Source organism: Catharus ustulatus, chromosome 8, assembly GCF_009819885.2.
Source record: "Catharus ustulatus isolate bCatUst1 chromosome 8, bCatUst1.pri.v2, whole genome shotgun sequence".
NCBI lineage: Eukaryota > Metazoa > Chordata > Aves > Passeriformes > Turdidae > Catharus > Catharus ustulatus.
This window is the reverse complement of record NC_046228.1, coordinates 35,486,390-35,499,605: the sequence shown is the minus strand read 5'-3', so window position 1 is coordinate 35,499,605 and position 13,216 is coordinate 35,486,390. Positions and strand designations below refer to the sequence as shown.

At 41.7% G+C, this 13,216-nt stretch overlaps 1 protein-coding gene across 2 annotated transcripts in view; it reads right to left on the bottom strand.

Annotated features, from left to right (window-relative positions):
* The window catches only part of CTNNA3 (catenin alpha 3), a 413,367-nt gene that overhangs the window by 118,269 nt on the left and 281,882 nt on the right, over nucleotides 1–13,216 (bottom strand). For both annotated transcript variants that reach the window (XM_033066154.1, XM_033066155.2), the window contains exon 11: nucleotides 12,523–12,679. In XM_033066154.1, the coding sequence (XP_032922045.1) occupies nucleotides 12,523–12,679 (157 nt within the window). The remainder of the gene's footprint in view (nucleotides 1–12,522; nucleotides 12,680–13,216) is intronic.

The following is a 13,216-nucleotide window of genomic DNA, read 5'->3' as shown; positions in this document are numbered from 1 at the left end:
ATGAAGAAGGAGCTTCACCACTTTAAGTTTAGCAAATCCATATTTATCCTGAAGCATATTACAGTCGGGCTGAACAAACCTGATATAAAAGTTATTGAAACCCACAGTGTAATTTACCTTCCTGTTGGAACTGTAATTAAGTGCACACATCTCTACTTAGATTCTTAAGTTTATTCTCCTACAAAAAGCAAGGCATGCTATTTTGCTACTGCAGGCACCAGAAGGCCAGCATGAAAATATCAAATTCAATCTTAAGTCTCTGAATAGCATCTTGTTGGTTTGGGCTTTCCCCCCCACCATCTCCACAGCCATGCTAAGGGCCAATATGTCATTGGCCATTTTGGTGACGTTTTCATCTGTAAACATGCTACATGGACTGGAAAAGTGGTAATGAACTGAACCAGAACTTTAAACCATTCACGTAAAACAAATTCTATCAAAAGAGATATGCAAGACAGAAGTCTGAGTCATTGCATTACTCCTTGCCCAAGTATTTACGGAGTATTTTTCAGTTTGAGTGACTTCAACTGCCCAGACTGATGTGAAACAGAGTTTGGTCAAAATCCAAAAGTGAATGCTATTAATACTTCCGTGCTGACACCTGGCCTTACCACACACAGAAGTGCTACTCATCAAGTGCTGGTTATTTAACGCAAAAAAGATTTAGCAATGTGACAAAGTTGAAAGAAGGGTGATCTTGGCTCTACAAACAAGTCCTACTAGAGGGGCCCTTAGCTCTGACTCTCAGAGCCCACACTAAGAGCATTTCAGTAGCCACAAAGATGAAAGTTATTGCATTATTACATTATCTAACCTGATTAGCCTGGATTACACCCAAAACTTTGTATCTGACTTGAGCAGAAGGGTGTATTTTGACCAAAAAAAATGTGACCGGTAAAGCTGTGGCACTGCAGAACTTCAGCAACCTCAGATGACCACCCATAATGCAGGCTTAGTGTAGCTGCTCTGCACAATGAACACTAACACACATTCCCAAATTGCTGAATAAAACCACAGCACAATAAGGTGCATCCAAAAAAACTGGGCAGACATGTCATACACTGTTTGCAAGTGGCTCCCCTAAATTAGTAGACAAGCCATTAAAGTTTTACAGCCTTACCCATGTACTGGCATCTTGCAGAGGGCTTTTTCATTTGGTTTTAATGAGAAAAAGAGGAAGGAAGGACACTAGAAGTTTCAGAATATAAATCTCAAAGGAGAGAAATTAAAAGATTTTGGGGAGGGAAAGGAAGGAAACCAGAAACTTTCAATGGAAATGTACACTACTAAAGAACCGAACAAATTTAGGAATAAAATGAGGAGAAATCACTTGTAAAATGGATTCTAAACTTCAAAATGCTACAACATTGGATAGAACCTTTCTGAACTTTTAACCTGAATTTCAGCAGTTGGCATTACAGTAATTTCACTAATACAAGCTGCACCGTTTTGACTAAAATTTTGCTCCCACACCGGAAATGCAGCTTACACTCAGGGGCGGCTAATATGTGAATAATTTTCTGACATTTCCAACCCCGGAAGTGCCAGCCAGGGTGCCAAGCCGAGCATCTGCCAGTAAAACCCGGCTTTACGCGATTGTTACAAATTGATTACTCTGTTTCACGATGGGTGGAGCTGGGCTCTGTGCCGGCAGCGCTGGGGGCGGGGAAGGCAGGGGACTCCCTCCTTCAGGCAGCAAAGCCCGGGCGAGAGGCGGGGGGCTCCCTCCTGCTGGCCCCTTGGCTCAGGGGGAGGCAGGGGCCACTGTGCTGCCATCCCCGCAGCCCTGGGGGAAGGTGGGGGGCTCCCGTCCTCACCTGCCGCCGCCGCTGCAGGAGCAGGCAGGCTCCCGCCCCCGCCTGCCGCGGGAGCGGGGGAGCTCCTTCCCCTCCTGCCGCCATGGATGCCAGCGGGCTCCATGCCCCCCTGCCACCACGGGGCAGCACTGGGCCGAGGCGAGCGAGTCCAGCGGCAGCTGGCCCCGCCGAGTGGCAGCGCTGGGCTGGGCAACCTGGCCCCGTCGGCAGCCCCAAGCGGGCCGAGCCTGCACAGACCGAGTCGAGCCAGTAAACCCCACCATCCTGCAATTCTGTTACTATTTGGCAACTCTGTTGCACGCGGGTCCTCACTGAAAATGACAGAGTGGCTTATAACTGGGTGTGGCTTGTGTATGAACAAAGAACAAAATGTTGCCGACACCCGGAGATGCGGCTTATAGTCAGTGTGGCTTGTAAACGTGAAATTACTGTAAATAAATTTCTAAGCATATCTAAAACTGCCAATAGAACATGAGAAGAATTAGTAGGAATGGACAGGCTTTTCCAGAGTTAACTACCACTGTAGTTTAGACACAGTTTGCTGTGTCCATCAGTGGGAGCCATCACAGACCCTAAAAGAAGCAAGACCACTGGTTAGCAGACAATGAACAAAGGAGAAACCGTCAACCACCTCTGCTGCTCTGCAGCCTCCTCTCTCAAAACATTGGAAATCACAGTAATTTCATGATTATAAGTCGCACCTGATTATAAGCCGCACATCAGGGTGTCAGCAACTGTCTGGGGTTACAATACAGGGTGTGATAAAAGGGATCTATTCTATTACCATCTGTTGAGGGTGGGGGCAGTGATCCTTATCTCCATGGGAGATATTCTGCTAATGGGCCATCCATTGAAACCAAGCAGGGCATTGTTCTTTATCTTTTCACAAGCCATCCTTCCTCCAGCGAGTCATTTTCTGCTAATTGGCCCATTGAGTCCCACTGTGTGACTGATAAAATTACTTCATCCCATTGGAAGTTGCTCCAGCCAGGGGAAAGAGCCCAACATTTCTTACCAAGATAAAAACAGAGGTTTTAGGACACTAAGGTAGCCCCTTTCTCCACTGGACTCCAGAGGAAAACTGGATTTCTCCACATCACCACTGGACCTTCAGAGGGAAACTGCACCTTCTCAGGAGCACTGCTCCAACTGAATCACATCTGTCACTGCAGGAGGATGCAGCCACCATTTAATGGGACTGCTACCAACACCCTGCCTGACAGGGTGTCAGGTTGTACTCTGACTTTGTCAGGGTTTGGGGTTTGTATTTGTAGTACTGTCTTTCTATTTTAATTTCCCTAGTAAAGAACTGTTATTCCTAATTCCCATATCTTTGCCTGAGAGCCCCTTGATTTCAAAACTATAATTTGGAGGGAGGGGGTTTACATTCTCCATTTCAAAAAGAAGTTCCTGCCTTTCTCAGCAGACACCTGTCCTCCAAACTAAAACAGCAACTTTTTGTTCTTTGTCCATATATAAGTCATACCTGATTATAAGCTGCACTTCCGGGTTCGGACCAAAATTTTAGTCAAAATGGTGCGGCTTATAATCGTGAAATTACTGTAAGTTAGATTAAGCTATTTTTAGCTTGAAGTTTGCTGGCTTTGTTGCAAACAAGGAAAAGAGGCTTTATACTAAAACCCCAGAGCTTTCTCCTCCCTTCAGCTGTAACAAAAAGTTATTAACACCCCCTTCATATCTTGGCCTGTTTCCATCCTGCCTGCCTGCCTCCTACGGCAACTATAAATTATTCTTTCAGATTATCTGAGGTTCTGGGGAAAAAAAAAAAGCCCAGCACTAGGCAGACTACGGCACAAGCATGGATAAATTAGTATGATGCCAATAACAGGACAGGCAGCATCAAGAAAGTCATTTCTTAAGAATACCTTTATACATAATGTGACACTGGATAATGAGGAACAGTTCAACAGCACAGTAACTACCACAGGGCAGAGATAAGGAAGGCTGTGGGATATTCTGAGAATATTATAAAACCTGGAAAGTACTTGCGTGCAATTGCACTTAGGGATGTGAAAAGGCAGAGTAACTAAACAGACATAAATTGTTTTTTTTAAATGACTGATGCAAAGTAATTTTGAAGAAATAGAGGAAAGGTCTGCCTCTATTGTACAAAATTAGATAATGCTACAGATCTGCTACATATTTGAAAAAACCTAACTACCAATAGACAAATACATCAGACTGGAAGATCAAGCGGAAAATTAATAACATTTTATATTAGTCTTATCTCGGCAAGCGTTTTCTGTATTTAGGAGAGAATGACTGCATCATCCAGAACAAGCAGTGACACTCTCCAAAAATGAGCCTCTCTGTCCACTGAATCCCAAAGAAAAACAAAGGGAGACTAAGCTTAGGAAATGTATTTAGATGGAGATGTGGGGGAAAAAGCTCATCAGACTCTGTAAAAAAAGTAAAATCACCTATTAAGAACTTCTTCAAGTTTGTAAAAAACACTGGCTTGATACTAATGCAGAGAATTATATGAAAAGCCTGTTACTGTCTAACTTAAGGTTTCTTAAGGACAAGGTGTGCTAAGACAGACAACTGTTCAGTGCAATCAGTGGTACCAGAGTCCAGGGGAACACAAGCAAAGAACTTCACAAACTTTATTCAGCTGTTTTATGCCATCAATCACAAACGGGTATTAACAAAGCCCACAAAGAACACCAATAATATACACAGCAACAGAGCTGTGACACAAAAGTCCATCTCACGTAGTTCTTCCAAAGAATGCAACAAAAACTGATAAGAGCCCTGAAAACCTGCAACAGCTTGAGGAGGAACATTACTGAACAGAAACTGACTTCTGTGCAATCCAGCCAAGAACCAGTACAACAAACCCAGAGGTTTGTCAGGCTCTTTTCTAAAAGAAAAGCTAACAAATAATGAAGCACCAGGTCCCCATTCTCTATCCTCCAACGAAGTATCTTATGGAAACACACTTATATGAATCTACTCTTAATTGGTGTGATTCAGATGTACTTCATTCTTCTCTCAGCAATGCAACCAGAAGGGATTTGCCAAGCAGACATTTTTACATTTTATTGCAGTAGATTAACACTAGTTAAAGTGCTGCATTGCTTGAGCTTTGCTGTTTAATAATAGCTAAGATCAAATTAAAACCAAGATTTGGACCACATATAACTGAAGAAGTTTCAAATTAAGTTACTGTAGGAAGTTGGAAGTTTGACCTGATCTGCACAAGATGCTTTAGTTGAGAATCACCAGAGCTCTCTTCTAATCCCTGCTAGTCTAATTCTGCTCCCCTATTCTGCCATTTCATGCTATCCCACACAGTCACAGTCTACCTGCCCCACTCTTTCTTAATCACCTACTGAAGTCCTCTCCCAGCAGTAGAACCTGCAGCAGCTGGGGCTGTGGACCTGGAGCTAGAGATGTTGGGGGAAGAAGTGAGGCTGAGTATTTGCTCCCTCTGTGCAATCAAGTAAATTCCATCTTTAGAAATAGGCCTGTGGGTAAAATACAGAAGGTAGGTTCTTTTTCTCCCAGTTATTTTTCCTGGTGCAATTTTCACTGCAATCAAACCAACACAGTGAAAATATGGTCTCTTAGCTCTTGTTCTTTTTTACAGCCACAAGACTGTTTGCACCCACAAAACGGATTTTCTCAACAGCTTTACTGTAAAATCCAATCTTTTGCTGCTTTCCTGGAATTATAAGCACAGTAATTTCACTACTATAATGCGCACCCTCCTTTTGACTAAAATTTTAGTCCCAACCCAGAAGTGCGCCTTATCATCCGGTGCGCCTTATATATGGACAAAGTTCAGAAATTTACCAACCCGGAAGTGCGAGCCGCGGCCGCCCTGAGCTGCAGGAGCCCTGAGGGAGAGGCGGCACCATGGCAGTGCAGAGCTGTGGGGGGGAGGCAGCCCTGCACGCAAGGAGGCGGGTGAGTGCCAGGGCCCATGGCATGGGGAAGGCACCTGGGGCTGCATTTAAAGGCTATGCCAATCTGTGAAAAATGTTTCCAAAATGATCACCTGCCAGTAAACCCCACGATCGTGTGATTCTGTTACTAATTCGTTACTTTGTTGCACGTGGATCCTCACTGCAAAAAAAAGTGTACCTTATATATGGACAAAGTTTGGAAATTTTCTGACTCCCGGAGGTGCGCCTTATAATCCAGTGCGCCTTATAGTAATGAAATTACTGTCGTTTCTGATGGCACAGGCTTACATTAAAAGGCAACTTTTGTTCTAACACAGTAGCATCATACTGTTTCCCATCATTGGAAAAAACTTTCAGTAATTTCACAACTATAAGGTGCACCTCCAGGAGTTGGCAAATTTCCAAACTTTGTCCATATATAAGGTGCACTGGACTACAAGGTACACTTCTTTTTTCTTTTTTTTTTTTTTTTTTTTCCCAAGGAGCTGCGCGCAATAAAGTAAAGAGTTAGTAATGGCTCGGTTTGGGGCTCTCGCAGCTGGGGTGGCCATGGTTCGCACTTCCAGGTTGGCAAATTTCTGAATTTGGTCCATATATAAGGCACACCGGATTACAAGGTGCACTTCTGGGTTTCAATCAAAATTTTAGTCAAAAGGGTGCGCCTTATAATCATGAAATTACTGTAATTTTTAGATTTCAAGGGAAAGGTTACAAGACTGGAAACAAATATCTAGCTTGCAAGATTTCAGACTTTTCAGCAATTCCCTGCACACTCCACATTTGGAGTGCAATCCCTACTCCACGTGGAGGGAGCAATGTGCAAGGTTTCCCTGGATGTGCTCTGAAAGTCTGCCCATCACCCCAGAGCTAGAGTACCATAGGAAAGTGAACGATGGCTCTTCTCCTTGTCTGGAGTCATTGACTAGTCCCAATTCTTCACTAAAAATGTTACTCCCTTTTGCCTACTTGAGTTATCTTGAATGGTCCTTAATCCCATCACAGAACATCCTCAGCAGTGTCTGAAGTCTTTGCCTATTTCAGACCCCTCAGGCCCGTTCCTGTAAAGAGCTGAATTTGTGGGGCACCTGTGGATACCTGATAAAACACTGTTCTGTTCACAGTACTAACAGTGGTAGACTCCCCAGATTCTAGGGCAGATTGACTTGCCAGTATCAATTCAGCAGTGCAAACTGCATGGGGGACTTACACAAACCCTTACCTGAGGCAGACATGTAGGTCACTGCACTCACTTTGACTTCATCAGCTAAAGAGCAGCAAAAAACTTCTGGCAGGGAAACAACAAACTGGACATCAGACAAAACCCCCTCAGTGTCTAATGACTAGTTACCCATTACTTGGAATGCAGTTACCTTAAATAAAAATAATTCAATTCAAAGTGCTGATGCAATTACAAGGGACAAAAGGCACTTTAGACAAGCTGTATTTTAAAAAGGTATATAAAAGGGCAGAGAGCACAGCGTTCATTTTACACAACAAAAGGCTTTGTGTCATTTGTGGACTGTACTTGATGACAGATCTACTCATACATGAGGAGGAACAAGAAGAGAGATGGACAAGGAAATATTTTTATGAAAACATGGCACCTCCATTTTGGCAAAAGGAGAATAACTATTAAAGAATTTCAGCACTGTGATGTTATAAATATGACAGAGCAAAACCCAAGACAGCATAGGAGAAGCTGAAGAGAAGGCCCAGTTGATGAAATAATCTTAGTTTGGGCAAGTGTTGGGGAGGATGAATCAGGAAAACCTTATAAATATGATTGTCTAGCAAAGGATTTTGAGAATATGGAAACCATAAGCGAGATAGAAATGATAGCAGTTTTTGACTGTGTGCCTGAGAGCAACAGTGTGGATGCTTGAAGGCCTCCTTCCTTTGTTTAGATAATGCCAGATGCCACAAATACCAAAGAGCCAGCAGAGACCCTCTCCAGGCATAAGGAAGGGTCCGAGTTAAGGTTTAGAGATAAGAAAGCAGTAAAACATGGTAATATAGCAATTTCTATAGGTTGCGTGCAAGTGTTAGAGAATTTCTATCTTGCATTAGATTGGTTAGTGGAAATTGGAATATTCAACACAGAAGACAATTTATTGTATTGTAACGGGAAACTCTCTCTCTTAATTCCTTCTCTTAGCTCTTACTAACTTCTCTTACTTCGCCCTCTTATCTCTTAGAACTCCTACCATGCCTCACTCTCTTTCTGTCCTGCTCTGAGCTGCTCTCTTTACCCATGCCCTATGCAACAAACCGCAAACTTCAAGACCTGCCTAATAAAGATCTCTCCGTTTGTCCCGAACGTCCTGCCTGTCGCCACCCCTCAACAATCCCACAGGCAAAGACATTAAGAGAAGGACACAGAAGAGGCACATGTAGCTTAGCTACATGGTCCTTGAAAAAGTTGAGGCAATTCTGTGATTAAAAGATCCAAGTCTTTTCTTACTGGTTTTCTAACACATGATAAAATCGAAATACTTAATAATTGCAATTAGCCTGTCACTGCAATTACACACCACCATCAGGCACAGAAAACACACATACAAAGGAAGAAGGAAATACTGACATTTCAGATCTTCCACCTACACACACAAGGTTTTCTAAGGCAATTTTAAATAAAAGAGTATTAAAATAACACAAAGGAATCAACATTAGGAAAGGAGCCTCAAACTCTGCTTCAGTCTAACTGTATGAGGGAGAAGACACAAGAATCAATTTAAAAGAACAGAGAGCTGAGGAGAAAACCTCGGATTTACCAACATGAATGCAATTACAAGCACAACAAAACTGCTTTCCTGGAAATTCATGCATCAAATGCAGCAGCATATTTTAATTTATGAGTCTGTAGACTTCATACCATCATGATAAATGGATGATAGTAATTTTTTAACTTAATGTCAGCAGGTTGTAAAGATTAACATTCGCGTTCTTTGCATAAACTATCTAAAACCAATAGGCTGAGACTGATTCTCTGCTCTTACAAGGTGTAACAAATCTATGAATAACAGTATCATCATTTATAATGTTTCATAATTTCAATGACTTTTTTTACACAAGTCATTAACTCTTGCATTCCTTAATAAGGAACAGACCTCCACTTCAGCTATTTGCAATCAGACCTCTTCTTCAGTTGTAGCGACCTAATTTCACATCTTTTTTGTTCTGTAGTGCTGTTTTCCTTTGAATACAGTACTGCATATAAATAGCAAGAACAAAACACAACTAAAACAAAAAAAAAATCAAATTTCATCTGAAAAGCAAAGATCAGTAAACTTGGAAAAAAACAGCATTTTGTTTATTATTACAGGATGCTTACAAGAATGCAAAATAAAAAAAAAAAAAACAAAGCAAAACACCCAAAACAAACAAAAAACCAACCTTCCACAGGCTCACAATTCTCCTACCCTGAGTGCCAGTGGGACAGGAAGGACTGTCAGAAATAACTGACCTCTCAGTCAGAGAAGAAAAGGAAAATTAACTTCAAAGTAGGCCATTCTCCTGCATGATGCAGAGTTCTGAATCACCAGGACCACTAGGGAAGGTGTGTTTACTGTATTTCCTAAGAAGTGTCCTGTAACTCTGCATGTAATTCAGACATTCCAGGATTCATCACTTCCCTCATCACCTGAAAACTTAAACTCCAACTCACATATGAGAAGCTGACATGCCAACACAGCACAGAATCTGTTTTGAAAGAAATCTGTTATTTAAAAAAGTATTTCTCACCCAGAATGCCCAGAAATCTGTTATTTAAAAAGGTTTTTCTCACCCAAAATGTCCATGCTGGCATGAGATGTGCAATACTAATTTCTGCAGAAAAAATAGGGCCATTAAATAGTGGTTCTGGAATTCCTTTCCTTTCAAACACGATGCAAAACTCTCAATGCACGTTATCTTTCCTAATTACCAAGTAATTTCCAAAAAAGGGCAGATACCATCTTCTATTACACTTCTAACCTTTTTATATAGACAGAGCAGTATGTCAATGTTATAATTCCTCAGAACACAGCAATAGTGCTAATACCCTGTGGAGTAAACCAAGAGTGGCTTGCACGGCTCCTTACAATTACTCCTAGTAATTACTTCTTTACATGAACTAGTAAGTAAAAAAAAAGGTGACATTGCCATAGAGAAACATCTCAACAGAGCACTTAAGAATGAGCAAGACACTTGAAGTTGAAACAAATTAAATTAACATGTGCCAAAGGGTTCTACCAAAGCTTACAGAAGATGTTCTGCACATTGCTGAAAGCAAATATCACAATATTTTCCATTCTTGGACCTCCTGGCGTGTAGGTCTACACAACAGTGCTACCTGAATTAGTTCCTGCTTTTACTTACTGTGAAGTATTGTCCATCATCCAACTGTGTTCAACCAAGGAATGTAAATACACTAAAAAGCCAGAAGTCGTCTCTGAAATGAGCAGCTGCCCAATGACAGATCTTTCTTTTACACAATTATTATTGGAATGCTTAATTTTATTCAAGTCCAAGAAATGTTGGGGAAAAAAAAACCAAAATGTGCCATTTCAATGAATCGTAGCTGTATAGATAAAAACACTCATTTACCTCAACGAATTTGACAGTAGATTTTTAAGCTCCTATGAAATCTCCCGAGAATTAAAGAGATTCATGTGGGAACCCAAGACACCCTTCCAGCTTCCCTGGATGACTAGAGACCCTGGCAGGGAGCTCAGGAACCTTGGCAGAGTGCCCAGAAACCCTGTGCCTTGGATTTCTCTCCTTGGGAAAAACTACCACCCTTACATGAAGAATTACAAGTCACAAAAAACAAGTAGAGTGCAAGTTAAATTATTATAAGGTGAAAAAGTTGGTTTTTAAGATTGTTTATAATAAGGGTCTGGGGTCAAGATGGAGGAGCCTGGGTGTATTCTGTCCTTCTTCCTCCTTCCTAGTATCTATCTTTTAGGTGATGTTGGCACTTTTAGATTGGTCTAGAGTAGAACCAGACTGTACAATTTAAGTGATAGGTATTGGAAGATAATTGTAAATAATGTTTACATAGTTTTTAGTATAAAAAGATAATGCCATCCCAGGGGCAGGCAGTGTGCCTGGGGCTGACTAGCTGGAAGGACCTCAGCTAGTCAGGGAAAGACCTTTTAGATTAGATAAAATAAACCACCTCTGGAAACAACAAAAGACGTCTATTGACTCTTTCTCCGGTGCTCGGGCTGGAACACAGACACTCTAAAACATACCCAAGTGGTCAGCTCAGGTTACAGAGACATCCCCGGCCTCAGATTCATGTATTTAATTCATTAGTAATTGACTTATTTCACCTTTTTATTAACAGGAAATTTCAGAAACAGGGAAGATTTGCACTACAAGCAAGAGGCAGGTCCATAAAGCCCTTCCATCAAAGGCTAACTCACACAGGGAGAAATAAATCTCAGGTTATGCTTCTCTGTACTAAGATGCTGAGATACACACAGGAGAGTAACTAAGTCACAGTAAATTTGCAGTAATTCCTCTACTCTCAGACCTAAGTCACTTGCAGGTACACAAGATGACCCTGTAAAGCAAGGAGAATTTCCCCACCTGAGGAAAAGTCTGTACCCCACATCAGTAGACTCAAAAAGGGCCTGCGCAGCCATCTCTGCTGTTTGCACAGTAATACCCACACCCTGCTCTAAGGAACAAACACCACTCAGCTACTGGGACTGCACTCCAGCTGCCAGTCCCCACAGTGCTGACACCAAACTAGCTTTAGAGCAATGAACACTCAAACTCTGCCCCCTTTCAGGCAAGGGTCTGCCCTCATGTTTAATGAGCATAGCGTAACTTGGGAATAGGAACCTGCTTGTGACTCCACTTACAAGGTTTTAGATTACTGACCCCTGCAGAACTACTCATGTTTCCTACTGCGGCATAAACCAAAGAGTCCTAAGTAACGGAACTAAGCCCAAAGGACACGCCCAAGAAATGGGCAAGCACAGGACCCACTGACCACAGGGACACACAGAAATTAAACCACATCTAAGGCACATGAGACAAATTTGTCCTTCCGTTCCATGTTATGCTACTTTAAGATAATTCAAAAAAAGTAGAATTACACAAATTTACATGTGCTTCACAACTTTCTAAACTATGCATATCAAGGCGTATTTTAGCAGGAGCAACATAGAAAGTAGGCACTGTGCAACTGAAATGCTTCTGTTGAATACTTTTCTTCAGTGAGGGCAGATCCTTACTTCAGAACTGAGAACATCTTTAAACTGCAAAAAGTGTTTTCTGTCTGACAGCATCTTCTGTTTTTTTAAATGCTGAAGACACTGCTTCAGTAAACACAGTGTACTACCTAGGCCTCTTCACTGAAGAAATCTGTAAAAGTACATTTTGTGTGACATATCTGTGACACTGAAAATTCCAAAAAATTCTACTGTGCATTCCAAAGTAGCTGGAACACAGGGCATGACAAAAACCTCTTGTTTAAGGTGTATGCAGTTCCTTTTCTTGGAGACTTCTCACAGCTGCACAGAGGATTTGAAAGTGCAGAGGGAAATGAAGCTGCGGGGATGGATAAATGTACCCGTGTCACATCCACCTGGGACTTCTGCCCAGCTCTACACCATGCACAGTAGGAACATCCACTGGGTGGGGACATTTGAAATAGCAGCAATTTCACGATTTTTCACAAATCATTATACAACCTCATCTTTCACTGGTTTCCTACTGAAAAGTGATTAAAAATTTTCAAAGCATATAAGAGAACAACAGGGTTCTGAAAAGTATCATACCTGATACAGCAAGGAAATCATCAATACTTGTTATGTCATCCACAGCTTCAGTAAGAACACGGATGTGATTCTCCCACGTACTCCTATACATCTCCATGTTGCTTTTCACAACTTGACTTTTTGGTCTGGCAGCAAGAGCTAAAGCAGCATTAATAACCTGTACCAAAAAATAGACAAAACCAACTAATTATTTCTTCAGAAATCAAATCTTATGTTTTACTTAACACAGTAAAGCAGCATTCCTGTTCTCCATAGAAAAGCTTTGTTCAGCTTTTGGTTCTGTTCTCAAGCAGAGGTATCAGTTAGATGTTGCTTAGGCCAACTTCCATCTCAGCTTTACAAATTAACAAGCTGATGGAAGAGGACAGCAGAATCCCAATATTTTGCTTTTAGTTGGAAAAAATTACACTCTTCCAGTTTGCAAGATATCAAATAGAAGGAGGTTTTTACTCACACACACTTACCAGAACTGCCAACATCAGTTCCGAGTTGAAGCTCTTTAGCATCCAGAACTTGCTCTGGAGCTCCTCCACAGAAAGTAACAGCCTCTGTCATGTCAGAGTGGGAGGCTTTGCCAGAACAGGTCTGTCAGGATCAGAGGCACGGGACATAACTCATACTACACCTAGATAAAAGCAGCAGGCTGGTTGTGCTAAATCACTTCAGACTAAAAACAGAAACTACATCCACATGA